Below are 20560 nucleotides of genomic sequence, written 5' to 3'. Positions count from 1 at the left end.
CAGACTCTGAGGTGGGTGTGCTGTCCCGACAGGAAGAAACAAACACTGGGAGAAGAGCTGTTGGTACCTCTCGTCCTCTGTGAACTCTGACGTGTCTTATCTATATGACAGGTCTCGAATTCCCACATAAGACATTTTAAAAACTCATCCCTAAGCTCCATCCAGAAACAGTTATTTTGTCTGTTCTCTACTATACAATCAAATCAGCCTAGCTGGTGGCACAGAATCAGCACAGGGGTCTTGCCACTGTCTCTTCTTAGACGCTCTTCAACAATCCTGTCCCAGTAAGCTGGGCTCTGTAAGCACCCTCCCTTCCCATCCTGCCCCCCCCATTCTCTTCCCATCCTCTCTCCTCGTCCTCTCTCCCCATCCTGTCTCTGTGCCCTTCTTCCCCGTCCTCTCTCCCTGTCCTGCACTGGATCCCAGAAAGGGCTGTGTGGTTTGACTGAGTTTTCAGAACCTCACACGGAGGCTGACGGGAGGTAAAGTGGGTTCATTCTCCTATTGAAATTTTAGCTCAGGAAACAAATCCTGACTTGCTAAAGTCAGCAGTGCTGAGCCTGCAGCGCAGCAGAGCTTTGCTGTCTCGTGTGTGAGGATAATTTGTCTCTTTATAAAACCTCCCTGTCGCATCTTGTTGACATAAGTCTGCGTCTACCCTTTTGGCATTCATCAACAAACTGCTGAGTAGAAAATCAGTCTGTGAAAAGCCTTCAGAGCTCATGCACACACTGTTGGAGAAAGGGGCACATGCTGTCCTAGAAACAAAGACAGCGAGAGGTCAAAGATGGAGTCACCTTCACAGGCGTGACTTAGGAGTGTTCAGGCCTCTCTCAGAGGGCTGGAAAACTCCCACACAGCTGGAATAGATGCCCTTCCATTCCAACCTCCTCCCCTATATTCCCTCCATCTTGCTCACCAAAGTTCCCTTCCCTGTTCCCACACTCCAAGTTCATTCCCACCAGAGTGCCTTTGGGCATCCTGGTCCCATCTGTGGACCAGTTTATCCCTATTTTCTTGCGGCTGCTCTTCTTTGAATTTCAGGAGAATTCAACATTGGAGAAAAAACATCAAGCCCTCAGAGAGATCTTTGCTGGCTACTGGGGTGAACTTGGCAGGCTGAGCCAGAGCTCTGGAGAAACCTGAGATGTTAGTAGGAAGAAATAAACAGTGCACAAGTAAACAGGAGAGGAAAGGGAAGTGCCCGGAAGTGAAGGACCTTAAGGGATTAAGTTGATTGACTAAAGCATCTCAGAAAAGAGAAGCTCAGAGCTGGTCAGTTGTCTGTCTGTCATTTTTTCTTTGATTTTTTTCAGTAGTTGGGGACCTGGGACTACTGCATCCTCCACCAGCACTCTGGCACTGAGCTCCAGCCCCAGCACTCTTTAGACTTTCTGCTTCGAGGCAGGGTCTCACTACAGGCTGACTGTGAACTCATTCTGGTCTAGACAGGCTTTGAACTTGTAACCCTTTTGCTTTGGTTTCTTGAGTAGTTGGAATTAGATGCCTGTGCATCCAGGCTCCAGTAGAAAAGTCCTTTGTATGGAATTCCTAGCACTTAGGGGTGTTTGGTATCAGTGTTTATCAAATGCATAAATGCATTATGCTATGTTAGACATGTGTACGCCTCACTTGAGTCCACTGGACCCTCTCCAGACCTGTATCCTTGGCACCTTTGCCTGCTCTTTGCAAGGCTCTTCAGCAATGGCAGAACTGAGGTCACCTGTCACTAATGTCACACTACAAAGCCCAGGTGCTCTCCCACTCTTCAGATGGACAGATGGAGGCATGAAGACTCTTAAGAGCTATGCACAGACTCAACAGGGACAGACTTGCCTCTACTAAACCATCAGCAGACCCTTGGCCAGCTCCTTGCCCCCCTTAACAGCCCTTCTCCCTGTTTGGTTTGCACCGGAGTCTTTTATTACTAAGTCATTTTCACCTGACATTTTGGCTCAGGGTTTAGATTGGAGACCCCGTATGAAGCAAGGGGCATCCACAGGCCACTGAGTATTGCATCTAGAGGCAGAAGTAGATCTCCATTTCCTTTCGGCCAAGACTAGCCACACCATGGACCCTCACTGCCTGCCGGTTCTTCTCTGCGAATCTAGGATTCACTCTTTTGGAGAAGGTCAAAGATGCTGGAACTGTGCATGTGCCTTGGTCCTAATAAGCTTTCTGTTGCCATGGCAAAACACTGACCAAAAGCCACATGGCCATTACCAAGGAAAGCCAGGATAGGAGCTGAAGGCAAGAAGCTGGAGGCAAGAACTGAAGCAGAGGCCGTGGAGGATGCAGCTTAGTGGTTGCTTCTAGGTTCATGTTCAGTTACCACCTGTGAGTGTGAGCTGGCCCCTGTTACATTGATTAGCAATTAAGAAAAGGCCCCTCACACAGACATTCCCACAAACAAATCTGATGGAAGAAATTCCTCAACTGAGTCTACTCTTTTTAGGCGTGTCTAGTTTACGTCAAGCTGTTGAAAACTGTGACAGCTCTATGCCAGTTGATGTCTCCAGGCACAAAGTGCTGTTCAGTGACCCCATTACATGATAGGGTCAACGATGCAGCTCCTAGAGGAGGCAGCTGGGAGACACAGCTCTGAGTGGGAGGCTTTTCCATGAAATCAGTTGATAATTTATTTTGCTTTCTGTCTTGCTCCTGTGGAAACATGTAGAGGTCAGAGGTCAATGCCAATTGTCTTCCCAATCACTCTCCACATAATGCTTTTGAAACAAGACCTCTTACTAAACCAGGCGCTCACTTTTGGGGGTAGAATGGATGATCAGAAGGCTCCAGGGATCCCCTTGTTTCTACTCCCCTTTCCCTCCCCCAGTCCTAGGGTTATAGGTGTATGTTGCCATGCTCAATGTATTTATGGAAACTTGGGATCCAAATTCACATCCTCAGGTTTGTGCAACAGACACCTTACCCAACAAGCTATTTCCCCAGCCCCTTGCTGCTATTTCCAAAGACAGAAAAAGAAATCCTTTGCATTGTAATTTAGAGTTTAAATAATATGACTACTTGTGAACAAACTAATTTAAAGCACCAATCACATGACTGACCTTCTCTAGTTTGGAAGTACCCAGTAGCAGATGCTGTATCCCCAAGGGACTCAGCTCAGCTCCCATGCTCAGCGCATTGAACACAAACTAATAGTACTTTTAATTAAATGTGTGATGCAATTCGATAAACAGAAAGTTTCTGAGTAAAGCATCTAAATGCTCCTGGAAGATTCAGGGCAGTTATGTTAGGGAAGTTTGCAAAAATGGAAATCTGTACTGACTCAGTTTAATACTGTCCACAGGGGTTGTTTTCGCTTTGTTTTAATCATGAATACCCGTGTGACTGCTCAGGTTTGAGATTCTTATAAACTGGCACTTGGTGTGAAAGAAACACATTTGAGGCTCATTGTGTGTGCAGATGGACTTGGGCTCACAGCACAAGCAGATGAATCTGGGAAAGGTTCTTCCAGAGACTATAAAGGAAAGTTGGAATCTTAGTGAGGGCTTTTTCCAAAAGTCCATCTCTGAGAGGAGAGCAAGAGGGCCTCGCTTGTGATCAAACCCGACCATGGCCTCTGATGGTCAAGGCTACTCATATCTCAGTATCCTCAAGCTTTCATTTCTGAACAAAAATATGCTAATTCTGTTCTGGCAAGTAGATGTGAGGATTAGGGATAATCTCCTTACCATGTGTAGGATACTACTTATGTGGTATTTCCTCCTTCCCACTTCCTCTTTGCACTGCCTCCTCCTTCCTGTTCTTCCTCCTCCTTCTTTTCATTGCCATTATTACCGCCTTCTTCAAACTTTTCCACTTCCGGAGCCTGAGAAGTTATTGCACCGAGTTGGGCTCCTGCAACTACCCGTGCAGGGTTCAGAGGCTTCCCAGGTAGAAGAGCGTTGTGTGTTCCTTCTCAGAGTCATGGTGTAGTGTGTGGGGGGGGGGGGGGTGTCAGGGGAGGTGTGTCACAGTCTAGGCAGGGAGGTCTCTCAACCAATCTTTCCTTTACTGAAAGCCAAGTTTGTTTGATCCCCCATCCAGGAACATAAGGTATGTGCTACAGAAGCAGCTCAGTCACTAAAGGGCTTGCCTTGAAGTACACTAGGACCTGAATTTAATCCTCAGAACCCGTGTCACAAAGACTAGGTGGCACATGCTTACTATCCCAGTGCTGGGGAGGGGACATGTTGTATGAGGCCACTTGTTTGTTCCCAGCTGCTCAGCCCTGAAATAATCACACAGAAACTATATTATTTGCAATACTGTTTGAACAATAGCTTAAGCATATTTCTAGCTTGCTCTTATATCTTAAACTAACCCATCTCCATTAATCTGTGTATCGCCACATGGCTGTGGCTTTCCAGGTCCATCTGGCGTCTCTCTAGTAGAGCTACATGGCTTCTCTTTGACTCTGCCTTCTTTCTCCCAGAATTCAGTTTAGTTTTCCTGCCTAGATTTATTTCTGTAAACCACTAGCCAAAACAGGTTTATTCATTAACCAACAAAAACAACACATATACAAACGGATTCCCTGTTCCACCATTTCCCCTTTTCTGTTTAAATAAAAAGGAAGGTTTTAACTTTAACATAGTAAAATTACATATAACAAAACAATTATCAAGCAAGAATTAGTCACAATATTTGTATCTAGTTTATCACTTATCATAACTAAGGAAAACTATAATTATAGCTGTTTAGTCTTCAATTCCATCAAAGACCCCAGAAGGATATAATATTACCTAAGTAAACAGGAAGTGCATTGTAAGCAACTTCCAAAACTGTAGAATTGACAGAGACATCTTGCTACCTGGACAGTTACTCAAAGCTCTTCTGTACTGTTGGAGCATCCATCTCTGGTTGGCCCTTGAGTCTCATTGACCTGCCTGAAGATTTCCTGGCTAGTGGAAATTCTGTCTCAAAAAAGTTGGATGGACCCTGAGGAACCATACTGGACCTTGATCTCTGACCTCAACATGTACCACACTCACAAACTGGTGCACCTGAACACAAATGGCTCACCCTCTGAGGACCAGGCTAGGACAAGAGATACCAGTTACTAGGTATTTCCAGTTTATAGACACCCAAGGAACGCCTTCCCCAAGTCTATAGCTTTGGCTTCGTAAGGATACAGAGTGAAGAAATGTCCTGGTTAATTGCTGAGATTTATTTTGAAAATTGTATTTCTTAGCTCTGTGTCTATCTCCTCCATCATAAGTGAATGCCATTGGTTATTCACTTCGATGACCTTCAAACCTGTCCTCACACTGAATAGAGATGAAAGAAAATTAGGGAAAGATCCTATATTCTCCATGCTGGAAGGAGACTGGCTAAAGCTATGCTGAGTGATGACAGTTACCAAGAACAGCACACATGTGATCACTATGGAACATGTAATATGATCTGCGTGAAGCAATTGAATTACATGCCATTTCAAGCAGGATATAGCTAATTCCCAAAGCTATGCATAATGTATAGATAAGAGAAACAGTTTCAGTGGGCTTCATGGACTGCTCCAAACAACCCAGTTCCTAAGTGGGAGATGAGGAGCATCAGGAGCTGGAAGGGACTTTCTTGATCTGGACCCACTACTCTGTGCTCCCATTGACATAGGAGGTTCTGTGCCACCCCTACCTTCACTGAAGCTGCACCTGCTCCTCTCTGCTTGCAAGGGACCCTGGCTGGGAGGAAGTATCTCACCAGAAATCATTCCAGTAGGAATCATGGGTCCGTCCACAGTGCAGTTGAGAAAGATGAGCCACCATGACCCTTTTCAGATAGAGGGTCCTGACTCTCCAGTGAGCCATAGAATTTATGTGAAGGTTTGGGATCTTTAAACAATGACCTTTAAACTTTAAACAGTGAACCTATGGATGCATAGTAGTGATGTGTTCACAAAGTGAGTGTGTTTACTGCCAGTGAAAAGCACATTTAAATCTTTTAAATGATATGTTCTTTGTTGTGTACATTTTATTTCAACTTTGAAATACACGAACATACTTTCAAATCCAGGAAAAATTGCATTGTGGCATCAGAGTGTGTTACATGTAGAAAGAATGACCACCTCTAAGGTGTGTGTGTGTGTGTGTGTGTGTGTGTGTGTGTGTGTTTGCGTGCATGTGCATGCATGTGCGTGTACAGGTAGCAATGAAAAGTGTCTAGTGAATCAGTGTTTAACAAATTGACAGTCTTTGATCTAGTGAGGAAGGTCTGGGTGTTGATGGGGGCTGTCATTGCTATCCTAAGATGTGGGACTTAGGATTTGTCTGTCTTTGTGCAAATCAGAGGCAAGGGGAAAAATGCATCTTAGTGCTGCATCGCTGCATCAGTCTAAGAGAGAAGTGGAAGGCTTTTAGTCAAACAGACCCTCTCCTGTGTCCCTGGAGATTGGCAATGTCAGCTCCAACAACTAGATTTATGAGTGGCTCCATGAAGACTGTTACCCCACAGTCTGCAGCTACTGTACAAGGCAGTCTGAGCTTGCACTTTCTCTTCTGGTGATGAGCAAGGTTGCTGTATGGTAGAATGAGCACACAGAACCGTGTGCTGCATGCACACACACGTGTGTTCATACAGTGCACATGTACACACATACCTATATACACATATGTACATATATGCACACATATACATACAATACACACATGCATGCATGCTCATACATGCATGTATGTGAATGAACACATTCCTGTTCATACATACACATGTATGCATGCACATTCATGCACACACATATACACACGTTTATCTCCTTGCACATACATGCGCACAAACACGCATGTAATATGCATGCCATACACATGCACATGGATACACATATGCTCTCTCCCTCCCCCTCTGCCTCCCCCCCTCTCTGTAAGGTTCCGCCAGGCAGGAGGCTCTAGCTTAGACAATGGATGGCCCCTTCTCCCAGGTCTAGTTATAGCTGCCAATTTTGCTGTAGCACAAGTCATTTCAACAAAATGATTTTCAACTGGAATTTCTAAACTAACAATGGAAAGAAGTGTGAGTTTTAGAAGCAACACCAGTGCCTCCAGTTGATCTTGCTCTTGAGTAAGCTTGGCCACTGTCTCTAGCAGTTCTTGGTTCTGCAGAAAGCTCATGGTCTGCCAGTTGCAGAGATCCCTGGACTCTCATTCTAGCATTGGCACAAGTTTGCTGGGCATTCTTGCCATTTCAGGATCCCCATGTCCTCCTTATATAGTCCATTTTTGAGGCAATGTCTCCATGTGTGGCCCTGGTTGGCCTTGAACTTGTGACCTTCCTGCCTCAGACTGAGTGCACCACCACTCCCAGCTTTTGCACAGGTTGTATAACCCAAGTCTCGGTTTCCTCGCATACATGATGGAGTTGTACAGTTAGCCTCATATCTGAACTTACGTGAGGTTGCATGACCGATATTTTTGAACGCTGGAGCACACTGCTACTCCCATGTGAGTCCTGGGAGATGTCAGTCAGCACAAAGTAGCTAAACTGACAAAACCCAGGCCCTAGTGACTATTGCCTTCTACTTTAGTGACAACTCTCAGTCTGCAGAAAGTGCCGAGGGACCGCTTGGTTTTGCCCATAATGAACAAAAAGTACTAAAGCATCATTTCCAACCCTTTCTCCATTGCAGAATTTGGCAAGTGTTACATTATTCAGTCTTCAGAGACTCTGTGGGGGAGTTCTGAGGCGGTCCCTACTGCATGACCCCTGCCTCTGCTCCCTCTGGGAGCAGCTGTATTTCTAGGATTCAGGCTACACCAATTGACTTCTAATTGGGTTGAATATCCTGAAACATGATCTAAGTACATTATATATGCACATAAAAGTTCTAACAAAACTGGTAATTGTGTATAATTAATCTTATATTAATAACATATTTTAAATATGTAAACATGGGGCTGGAGTGATTGTTCAGTCAGCCAGGTGCCTTGTAGGCATGAACCTCGAGTTTCTTCTCCCAGAACTCCATCCAGACCAGACTGGAGAGTTCCAAGTTCAGTGAAAGACCCTGCCTCGAAACATAAGGTGGATTTGTCTTGAGGAATGATATCTAAGGTTGATCTCTACCCTTCAAATACAGGCATACATATGAGCAGCAGCACACACATGAACACAATGCTTACACACATGCACACACACACACACAGAGAGAGAGAGAGAGAGAGAGAGAGAGAGAGAGAGAGAGAGAGAGAGAGAGAGAGAGCGCTATAGGCAGATAGTACCAGTCAGTCATAGAAAACTTTCATGCAAATCTGAGAATCCAAGGAAACAAAGTCAGTGGGAACTTTGGCTCACAAACTTTTCCTGGGTCTGCCATTGTGGATGACATTGGTTAGGATCCCACAGATACTGCCTGTGTGAATGGCTGAGAGAATGGAAGATGGACGAGTGACAGTACACAGCCATTTTCTGGAGATGAGAGCAAGATGTGACTGGTAGTAACCACAAAAAGGAAAAACTCATCATAAAACAGGTAAGTGAATGTGGAAAAAGTAGGTCCTGAACTCCTTCAGCATGTCTTGGTGCCAACTGTATGCCTAACATGAGCTAGCCTTGGCATATCTTGGTGCCAACTGTATGCCTAGCATGAGCTAGCCTCAGAAAATGTTCATTGAACCACAGACCATGGTGTGTGCTTGGCGTGTACTTGGTATAGGAAGCAGAAATGAAAACACAAGTCAAATGCTATCTCCACCTTCCTGGTGATCACAGATCCACAGGAGATGGGATTAAGGCTGTAAAGGGTCTTCTCACTGTTCTGTACTGCTGCATCCTGAACCTCTGTCACTGTGCGAATGCTCACTGGTTTCTTCTCTCTCTTCTTTTCATCCCTCCCTCCCCTAACCCTCTCCTCCAGTTTCAGAGACCTCACGACTATTCCCCGCCTTTCCGATTTGGGACAGTACCCAATGGGAGTACAGAGAGGAATATCCGTAACAACTACCCCTATATGCACCAGTACATGACCAAATTCAACCAGAGGGGAGTAGAGGACGCCTTGGTCAGCTTGAAAACAGGGTAAGGACAATGGCTCCTTCTTCTCGGCAGGCATCAGTGCTTAAACGTGACAGCAACAGACTCTGCATGCCTTGGTGCTTATCTGTGAGACTGCCTGTTTTCTGGAGAGGTCCTGCAGGCTCGAGGGCCTCCAGCAGAGGAGTGTTTGTGTTAATCTGATGAGCATCATGGGCTGCCTGTTAAAAGGAAGCAGCCCACAAAGCGTGGATATGTGAAAAGCCCAAGGGGGTTCTGCAAGCTGGTAAAGAAGTTGGTCTCCAACTCCATGGGATATTTTAGCCAAGTAGAAAGACCTAAAAAGGTTGAGAGTTTAAGGAAGTAAAACTAGATTTCCATTAGGTTATTTGGGGAGGGTGGAACACTAACAGCTTAACAGTGCACTATTGATGGAGGTGGCTGGGGATGAGGCTCAGAGGCAAAGTCTGTGTCTGGAATGCAGACATTCTAAATTTCATTCTAGATACACTGAACAAAGGTGTGAAGGAGAAAGGAAAGAGATAAGAGCTCAAATCTTTTCTAAAAACCCAGCCAGTGTTCTTGTCCACCCATTGACATGATGGAATAGAGCTGTATTAGTCAGGAGTCTCTAGAGGAACAGAACTAATAGAATGTGTGTGTGTGTGTGTGTGTGTGTGTGTGTGTGTGTGTGTGTGTGTGTGCTTGCGCATGCGCTCCCACATATAAAGGTATAAAGGGGGTTTATTAGAATGACTCACAGGCTGTTATCCAATTAGTTCAACTATGTCTATCAGTGGAAGGTCCAATAATACAGTAGTTGTTCAGTTCATGAGGTTGGATTTCCCAGCTGATCTTCGATATACACCAGCCATCAAGAGCAAGCAGACAGAGAGCACACCTTCTTCATCTAGCCTTTATACAGGCTGACAGCAGAAGGGTAGCCTAGATTAAAGATGCATCTTTCCATGTCAAAAGATCTGGATTAAAAGTGGGTCTTCCCACTTAAAATGATTTAATTAAGAAATAAAATCCTAACAGGCCTATCCAGCCAATTGGGTTTTAATTAATTCCAGATGTAGTCAGGTTGTTAACCAAGAATAGCCATCACTAATCCATGCCTTGTCAACTTGATACACAATCATATTTCCTTATGGTTTACCTTCATCTACAAATGAAAACAATAACCAGGTCATAATTACACCTGATGTAACTATCACTTGTACAACTGTAAGCACATTATAAATTTTAGAGTAGGTGGTAATGTCCCTTGAGGGACATTCTTTTAACACTAAAACTCAAATATGATAAATACTGATATTCTCTTAATTGATGTTATATTGCATGATAAATATAATGAGGAAAAAACATGAATATCTGTAAAAACACATCCTAACAAACTACGACAGAGACAGTTATGCTAACTATTATCCTCATTTCTGCAGCTGGTCACGTCGCCAGCTGATGTTTATAACTCCCTTCCTCTACTACCCATTCTGTACTTTCTTTTACCCTCAGCAAGCACTTCAGAACGTCCTGGCTCTTTTCCTGGAGGAGTGAACCATACACTCATTCCTCCTGGGGCTGTGCCGTTTGTCATCCTGCCTGGATTAGGCTGCTGTAGTCCCCCATTAACTTTAATCACAAGACATGGTAGCACCAAGAGACACCCTAAAGGATCTCCTGCACTCCAGACATGATCTTTCTTACCTGCCTTGTAGAGAAGCAATCCCATTTCCCCATGGTAATCTAGATCAGTCTCCTTTGTTAGCACTGTTATTCCTTTCTTTGCCTGTTAGCTTAAGGGCATCAGAAGCCCAGCGTGGCCATGGGGAAATCTGAGCTTCCAGTTCAGTGAATATTTATTCTGTCTTCTGGCTTGAGTGCTCTCTGCTCTGAAACCAAAACTTTTAGGCCAGCAGAACTTAAGGTCTCAGGAAGAGAAAACAGTTTTACCAGTGGGTCACTAGGAGTAATAGTGAACAGAACTATGCACTTTTCCAGCCCTTGATTCCTGGACCCATGGATCCTGGCTATGGGAGAACCCATAACATACATATATTGGATGTTGATTCAAGACATATACCTCCTTTAAGAAAGCACTGCTCCAGCCCTCCAGACTGCTGCCACCTAACTGGCTCTTTAATTCTGTCTTCAAAGGGCTATTTTATCTTTCTATCTGGCAAGATGTTTCAGGATAGAGGAGAAGTAAGATAGTAAGACCAGTGCACTTCATGATCATGGAATCATTGTCATACTTCTCTGGCTGTAATGTGAGTTCCTTGGTCAGAAACAATACTGGGTAGAGCTCTATAAATCAGTGGTTGGTAGTTTTGGCAGAGAAGCATTACTTGCATTATTCCATAACTAGAATAAGTATCTACTCCAGTAAGGACAAAGCCTTGTCCTGTCCACAGAGGAAGTGGTCCAATGTAGTCAACCTGCTACCAGATTGCTGGCTGGCCACCTAGGGGAATGGTGCCGTATCTGGGGCTCAGTGTTGGTCTCTGCTGTTGGTAGATCTAGCACTAAGCAGCAGTTGTAGTCAGAGCAGCCTGGGTGAGTGGAACTCTATGTTGTGGGGCCCATGTAGAGCCCCCATCTGCGTCACCATGGCTACTTTGTGGGTCCATTGGGCAATGACAGGGATGGTTGGGGAGAGAGGCTGACTGCTCACAGAATGGGTTATCCTATCTGCTTGAGTACTGAGCTCTTCCTCTGCTGGTCACCTTTGGTATGGGACAAGATATATGGGACACAGGTATCTTCTCATTCTTTGCCCATTTGCAGAGATCTATCCATATACTTCTTCCCCAGATGTCTTTCTCATCAATTTTCTACATTCTGACCATCCAGCCTATGAGTCAGTGAACAATTTCATATCTGTCCATTTCTCCTCCCCCCAAAAAAACCTGTATGTCATGTGTACTGCCTGAGGTTCAGCCCACTATGAAGATTTCCCATCACCAATGTCTTTTGGGATTGTCTCAGGAGACTGTAATTCTACAGTTTTCCAATTCTGGGTGATGCCTACATAACATGTAGAACCATCCGTAAGCCAAGTCCTTAGTCTTCCCTTCCTCAGGCAGCTGATTATAGGACCATACTGATCATCTGACCATGCAGCTACTGGTGCATGCTGGGTAATCCATGGCAGGGTAATGGAAGTAGACAACCCAGGCATTTCTGCAACTTCTTCACATAACTTGTTCATGCCTGCAGGGTCTGCCTGGGCCCAGTCATATCTATACCACTTCCATTTGATAATAAATTGCTGCTGTGAATATCCAACTTTATGGCTTCGTGGATCAGATAACACCCAGCTCATGATAGGCAGTTCAGGTCACATGGTAACTTGACGACGCATGGTCAGGTATTCATTTTCCTCCAAGGCTCAATGTCAGGCCAAGATCTGTCTTTTTTTTTTAATTTATTTATTTATTAAGGATTTCTGCCTCCTCCCTGCCACCGCCTCCCATTTCCCTCCCCCTCCCCCGATCAAGTCCCTCTCTGATCTGTCTTTCAAAGGGAGAATAGTTGTCTGCACATGAAGGTAGAGCCTTGCTCCAAAAATCCCAAAAGTCTCTTCTGTGATCCACCTATAGGACTTGCAAACAGCATCCCTATTCTACATAGACACTCTGTTTACCATTGGGCCTGCTGGATCGTATGGTACAAATGTGGAGCAGCCTGCAGATCAGCCTAGACCTGTTGAAGAGCCTTCTTCTGTTCCAGGTTCCACTCAAACTGTAATAGTCCCCACTTCATGCATTAGAAAACTAATGTGAGAATCCTGACAACTTCTATGAATATCTCTCTCAATTATACATTGTGGGACTGGGGAAATAACCACAGGGTGATTTTGGAAACTCTCTGTGCCTTCTGAGAGTTGGACTTCAGCCCACCCTCCTGATCTCCATATGCCCCTTACTTTAGCTGAGGGCCACAATATTTCTTGGGGTCTTCCAGAACCAGTGCCAATTCAGAGTTAATATCCAACAGACCCCAGAAAGCCTCTTGTTTCCTTTCCTCTAATTCTCAGTTCCCCTTGTAAAAGGCCATGCGTCCCTCTGGGGCAGGACTGGAAAAAGGCTAACAGTAAAACATTTAGGTATTTTAGTAAGGTCTTCTTCAGGGAAACCTGGGTATCTTTCACTCAAGAGGTTCTGGATTTGCAAACTGGCTCAAATCTGGAAACTGATTCACAGGCTGAGATCCCCTTTGCCATGATCCAGTGTAGCCTTTCTTTCGTTTGTTTGAGAATTTTTCCACTTACGCAGATGAAAACAAAAATTTAGTAGACTTCTCATAGTGTTATTTTATTTGTATTTTAATAAATAAAGCTTGCCTGAAATTCAAAGAATAAAACAACTGCACTGATCAGCCTTAAAGACTAGGCAATGGTGATACACCCCTTTAATCCCAGTAGCCACACTAGTTTGCCATAGAGACCTGGTGGTATTGGTGCACACCTTCAATCCCAGCACTAGAGAGGAATATAAGACAGGAGAATACCACTCTCACACGCTGTCTCATTCTGAGATTCCTGGACGCAGGATCACCATTTCAGACTGAGGTAGAGGTAAGAGCCAGTGGCTGGCTGTTTTCCTTTTCTAACCTTCAGGTTGAACCCCAATTTCTGTCTCTGGGTTTCTACTAATCATGCTACCACTTCTTATCTATTTCATGCCTAGAAACATCATAATTGATTAACCTGTTGGTTCTCAAACCTGTGGGTCACACCTCTTTGGGGGTTAAATGATCTTTTCACAGGGGTCACCTAAGACTATGTGCATATCAGATATTTGCATTATGATTTATAATACTAACAAGATTTCAGTTATGAAGTAGCAATAAAAATAATTTTATGGCTGGGGATCACCACAGCATGAGGAACTGTATTAAGGGGTCATAGCATTAGGAAGGCTGAGAACCACTGGATTAGGGAGTACCAAAGGTTCATATACATCATGCCATCACGAAATCACTTTGTGTATGCTGATCGTTATGGGCCATGCCATTATGAACATCCATTTGTCTATGATGCCCATGGTGATAACCAGGATCACCTTGCTTTTTGTAACTTAGTGCTGCCACCTCACCCCTCTGCCTCAGAGCCCAAGCCCCTTTCATTTAATTCATCCACCTGAGCAGCAGCATCTCCAACCCTAAGGTCTGGCACAAGAAAAAAAAAGACAACAAAGCTCTTCAAATGTGTTGGTGACTTTCTCACCATTCGTGTCTTTAGGATTAGTGAAGGGCTGGGTTTCCCACTGTGAAGGATTAGGTTTTACACAGTGTATCTACTCTAGCATTCCAATGTCCCTAAACATTCAAAATCCCTTCAGCAACACCAAGTCAAGGGATGTCAGGCATCTCTTTCAGTATGCCACTTTTGGACAAATGCTTCAACCAACAATTCAAACAAGCTCTTGACACCTTTCATATTAAACCTAGAATCTCCACCCAGTGGGCCCATGTCAATAAACTCAGCCTGATCTAGCTTTATGTTCCTTCCACCATTATCCCATGCTCTTAAAATTCATTCCCACACTTGTTGCCCAGACTTCTGATTGAACGAATTAGCAGACTCATTAAGCTCTGGAATAGTGTAGTGTACTTCCCTATATGCTGCACTTTCTACTCCTGCTCTATGAGCCTGCTTTGCCTCAAGTCTGGTTACAGGTCTAGAGGCAACTATTGGTGGGTCTGAGGGACATCAGTATTGTCTTGCCTATCATCCACTTCTGGTACCAAAATCTGTATTAGTCAGTATTTTCTAGAGAAACTGAACTGATAGAGAATATATATCATGTATTATAAAGGGGATTTATTAGAATGGCTTATAGGCCGTGGTCCAGCTGGTCCCACAATGTCTGTTTACTAGTAGAAAGTCCAAGAATCTTGTAGTTGCTCAGTCCATGAGGCTGGATGTCTCATCTGGTCTTCAGTAGACACCAGAACTCGAAAGCAGTTGGGTGTGATGTCAGTGAACAGACTTGCCAGAGATAGTGTGCAGGCGAGATCAAGCTTCCTTCTTCCATGTCCTTCTGCTAGCAGAAGGTGAGAACCAGATTTAAGATGGATTTTCCCAATTCAAAAGGTCCGGATTAAAAGTTGGTCTTCCCACATTTACAAACAAACAAAGAAAGAAAGAAAACCTCAGACAGACAGCGGTTCAGGCCTTTAGTCCCAGAACTAGGGAGGCAGGGATGGGTGGATCTCTGTGAGTTTCAGGCCAGCCTGGTCTACAGAGGGATTTCTAGGACAGACTCCAAAGATACAGAGAGAAATCCTGTTTTAAAAGAGAGAAAGAAACCCTCATAGGTGTGCCCAGTCTCTTTCAGATGTAGTCAAGTTGACAACCAAGAGTAATTGTTACGACCCCCATATGACAAAAGGCAGTGTACAACTTGGGAGTGGAGACAGGTGGATTCCTTGGGCTCCCTGGCCAGTCAGTCAAGACAAAGCAGCAGGCTCTAGGTTCAGTGAAAAACCCCCATTTCAATAAATAATCTGGAGAACAGCAGAAGAGGACACAGAAGACATCCTCTGGAGCACACACATGTGCTCATGTGTGTGTCTGCACATGCAAGTGTACACACAGACACACAAAAAAGTCAGGGAAGGCAGTTCAGCTGGCTAGAGTATTTACCCCACATAGATGCTGGGATTTGATTCACAAGATCCTGTGTTTAAAATAAAAGACAGATATGGTGGTATTGCTTTGAAATCCCAGTGCAAGAGTGGGTGGTGATGGTGGAGACAGGAGAATCCCTGGTTAGTCAGCCTCGTCCAGTCTGTGGATCTGAGACCAGTGAGAGGCCCATTCTAAACACATAAGCTGGGGAATACATGAGGAAGAATCTGGCACTGACCATATGTATGTGACACATAGGAACGCACCCTTCCCAAGTTCTATAGACAAGAGAAGTAAAAATACCAGTCAGAGACAGTCACTGCTTCTCCACACTATCGGCTCGGTGAATTCTGTGCGTGTCGTGACCTTTATTTAATCAACCTGATCTTATACTTAAAGTAGAAATAATCCTAAGAACTAAGGCACAAGGATTCAGTGGCGAATAAGATGGAGGGGTGCGTTAGAGAGACAGTTTGGGTAGCACCTGGCACAAGATGGCCCTTAATTGCTATTGTTGTCATTTGTTGCAAAGGTTAAACTCCATTTGTGGATCTTCAAAAGGGCAGGGATGTGTGAAATACAATTTAGGAGGATTCCATTAAAATGATTTCATTTTAAAAGAAGGAGTTGTATAATGAGAACATTTTTGATTATCTAGAAAATTAGCTTTGGTGGGGATCTCAATCATCTGGGGTTTCTGAGCCTGAACACGTGACTATAGCTGCACTCTCCCTACAGCTCAGCAGCTGCTTCCTCTTGCTTCTTACTTTTTGGGGGACTGAGGAAACCCCTCTGCACTATCAATCAGCCCAGATTGATGCACAGTTCTTCTGAAATTTCATCGGAGAGCACTTCCCCTAATAACCCTATGTTTGGAATTTGGTGTATTAGCATGGACAGGAAGAACATTTTTCAATAGTTAAGTCCATGACTTATCCAAAACTCACCCATGATTCGTGACTTATTCCAGCTTGCCATGGCTTGTTCCTGCTTGGAATGTTTTTTTTTTTTTGAAGTTTTTAAATGCATGACAAAACCACAAAAAAGTCTGCTAATAAATAAATCGGGATGGCTCTGTGCTCCCTCACACTGTGGGTTGATGGTGCCCAGCAGGTAGTCATCTGTGCCATCTTTAGCACTGTCTTCCCCGATCCCTATCACCTCCAAAGCTGAAGGTTGGTTCCTGCTATTTGAACCTAAAAATAAAATAGCATCTTTTGCTCCATTTTTTGTCTGTCTTATTTAGCACAGAATTCTGATTGTGTGAGATTGTTGCATCGAATCACAGGTCTTACTTCTCATCGCTGTGTAGATTTTCATGGTTGGCACACTTCACAAGTTTATCCCTCTCAATTCTGGTGAATGTCTGAGACCCATCCTGCTGGAGCATTATGGGTACCATTCTAAAGAGACCGCCTACGTGCCTTCTTTTGTACATTTAAGATGGGAATTGCAGGGGCATGGAATGATGTATATATTCAACTTCAGCAGATACCATAAAAGGGTTTTTTTTAATGACTTTCAAGCTTAGCCATGGTACAGGACACAGATATCTGTATCATTGCTTCAGACAGACCATGAACGCAGTGTAGATGACATGCTTGAGGGCTGACTGGCTCCCTGTCATACCTTTGCTACCCAGAGCTCAAAATGGGTTATTTCCATTCACTTTTAAACATATGCAATGCAAAAGGGGGAAGGGGATTACAGAAGCAGAAAACAACCAAGACTCTAAGTTGTACAACTTGTTTTCTGAAAGCCATATAATAATTATGACATCCATCTCGGAAAACTTGGGCAAATGGTGGTTAGCTGTGTATTCTATTTCCCATGTAGGAGCCACTTTGGGCTGTTACTTCAAAGTAGAAGCAATAGTTAAAAGGATATGAATTATTCTTTAGGTGACAGCTGTATTGTAGGCTGTTAGGGATGAGACTAAGTTAGGGCTCCATCTTGGAGATTTGGGCTTAATTGGGTTTAATGCTGACAGAAAATAACGTGTTTTTTAAACAGACTTCATGGTTAATTATTTGAATAAATTAAGATTTGAGTAGATAATACATTTGTACTGTTCAAAAATTAAGCAGAAAAACAAAAACAAAAACCATAGTAGCTGGGTCTGGTGTTGCAGGGCTATCATTCCAGCTATGCAAAAATCCTTGACAGAAAGAACATAAATCCAGGCCTTCCCAGCTCATAAAATGAGTTCAAGACCACAGTTGGCAAGTTAGGAATGCCTTGCCTCTAGATAAAACATGAAAGCTGGAGGGGTGGGCATATAGCTCAGTGGTAGAGCGCATGACCAGGTGTAATCCCCAGTATCACCTAAGACACCACATGACAGGCGAACACTTAGGTTCTACTTTCATGGTCTTCTTCACTTCCCTTATTCCCTCTCTCCATAGCAACCAGGAACATTTGATCCAGCATCTACACCCTGGCAAATTCAGGTTGTTCTGTGTCAGTGTACAGGGTTTCATTTGTAAATGAGCCATGCTGTATTTATCCAATGCCCCACTGGTAGACTGTTAGGTTGTCTCCAATATTTTGCTTTTGAAAATGATAGCACAACGGATATGACCCACACATGTCTCATGTAATATAAAATTAATTTTTTGAAATAGTTGGTCAAGGACTAAATATAATTGTAACTTTGGCAGATGTTGACAAATTTCTTTTCAAAGGAAATTGATATTTACCCTGTAAGAGAGAGTTTATTTCTCCAGGGTTGATACCAATACAGTTCCCAGTTGACCTATTAAACAGTTTCTACTAAATATAGTTTGCACCAACATATATTTTAATTTGGACATTTTTATTATCAGTGAGTTGTAACATTATTTTGTATAGAACTAAGAGTCATCATAAATTCCTGTTTTTGAAAGGAAAGTTTTTAACCAGTACATTTTTATCCTATTGAAGATATTTTTCCCATGTATATTTTAATTTTGCTGTCAAATATATAATTTGTGTAGACAGAATATCTGTATCACCTGGTCCTACAGCTTTTCAGTCCCAAAGAAACACACAGAGATTTATAACAATAATAAAATGTTTGGCCTGTTAACTCAGGATTATTGTTAACTAGATCTTACAACTTGCATTAATCCATAATTCTTGTCTATGTTAGCCACGTGGCTTGGTTCCTTTTCTCAGTTTGGCATTCTCATCTTGCTTCCTCTGCATCTGGCTGATGACTCTGCCTTTCCTCTTCTCAGAATTTTCTTCGTCTGTTTTTCTCACCTATACTTCTTGCCTAGCTACTTACCAATCAGCATTTTTCTAAAGCAATATGAGTGACATATCTTTACAGTGTAAAAGAGAATTTCCCACAGAAACTATGGCTTTCGACTTTTGAGTTATAACTCAAAAATCTTTACCTTAAACTTACAGAATAATTCTCTCCCGTTAGTATACTTCATTATTTGCTTATTTGTTTATTTTATTTTATTTTTTTGAGAACTCACTATGTTGCCCAAGCAAGACTCAGACTCACTTTCCCAGGTGCTAAAATTGCAGGTATGGCTACCACACTTGACTTGCTCTCTTATCTAGACAGGATCTCATGTTTTCCAGGCTGATCTTTAGCTCTCTGTGTAACCAAATACAATCTTGAACTTTTGATCTTGCTTTTACGTCACAAGTGCTGAGTAACCAGGCACACATCACCACCCTGGTTTATCAGTGATCAAACCTAGGACCTAAAGCATGTTAAATGAGAACCCTACCGACTGAGCCACATCCCCAGTCCCTGTCCTGCACATGACCAACTGAGCCACATCTCCAATCCCTGGCTTGCACACTACCAACTCAGCCACATCCTTAGCCCCTGGCTTGCACACTACCAACTCAGCTACATTCTCAGCCCCTAGCCTGCACACGACCACCTGAGCCACATCTCTAATCCCTGGCTTGCACACTACCAACTGAGCCACATCCTTAGCTCCTGGCTTGCACACTACCAACTGAGTCACATCCTCAATCCCTGGCTTGCACACTACCATCTGAGCCACATCCTCAGCCCCTGGTGTACACACTACCAACTGAGCTACATCCTCAGCCCTTGTTTTGCACTTTCAATTATTTAGGATTTTTCTTGGGGTATGCTATGAGAGCTGACCCCAAGCCCTCAGATAGTGAACTTCTGTCCCAGAATGGCTCCGAGTCCCCTTGTGCATTTTTTGTTTCTGTATCCACACCCTCCCCCTTCTGTCTTCTAAACATCAGTTCTGTCATAGCTAGAGATCCCATTCCTCCCTTTCATATCTTGTTTCTTAAATTTTGTCATTATTAAATATATTAGTGTCTGATGATGATAGTCGCTGCCCTGCTTTACTGCATACAGCATCTCCCTGGAAGATAGGCACCCCATCTATCCTTGAATTGCCGAGATTTATGACATCTCTGTTGTATCGCCCTCAGCACCCAGGGGTTCAACAGACACTGCTTAGAAGACCCCAAATATGGAGCTTAGCTCCTGCCACCCGTCCCTGGCTCTATGGGTCGCAGTCGCAGCTACAGAATAGGAAACAAGTTCCATAAGCACAGCCAGGAAGTACTGGCCGTTGTTTCCCGAGAAGGCTTTGCCCACCTAGTAGCTTCAGCTTGGGTGTGGTGCCCTACTTTGAGTCCCGGCCCTACCATACTCCAGCCACGGCTTTGAACAAGCCGTGCCATCTCTTCGTCTCACTGTCTCCACTTAAAAACTGGTGCTGGCTACTTGATCTCTGAAATAGCCCTGAGATTCTTTTATTTGCACCAGCCACATTTGCAGCCAGAACTCAGACAGATCACATAAAATCAGGGTAAAAATCAGGAAAGATTAAGGAAAAGAATTCTAACTCTAGTGTTCCCCAGCCTTGCCAGTGAGCAAAACTATATGAGTCACATGATGATTTGTTAAAATGCAGATTCCTGGGTCTTGTGTGGGCATTCTCATGTATTCATGGAGAA

At 43.7% G+C, this 20560-nt stretch overlaps 1 protein-coding gene across 1 annotated transcript in view; it reads left to right on the top strand.

Annotated features, from left to right (window-relative positions):
• Positions 1–20560, top strand: part of Grin2a (glutamate ionotropic receptor NMDA type subunit 2A) — a 445415-nt gene that overhangs the window by 354014 nt on the left and 70841 nt on the right. The window contains exon 11 of the mRNA XM_005349294.3: positions 8852–9012. Coding sequence (XP_005349351.1) covers positions 8852–9012 — 161 coding nt within the window. The remainder of the gene's footprint in view (positions 1–8851; positions 9013–20560) is intronic.

The sequence above is a fragment of the Microtus ochrogaster genome, chromosome 7 (genome assembly GCF_000317375.1).
Source record: "Microtus ochrogaster isolate Prairie Vole_2 chromosome 7, MicOch1.0, whole genome shotgun sequence".
Taxonomy (NCBI): Eukaryota; Metazoa; Chordata; class Mammalia; order Rodentia; family Cricetidae; genus Microtus; species Microtus ochrogaster.
The sequence above is the reverse complement of the archived record's forward strand: the minus strand, read 5'-3'. Positions and strand labels throughout refer to the sequence as shown.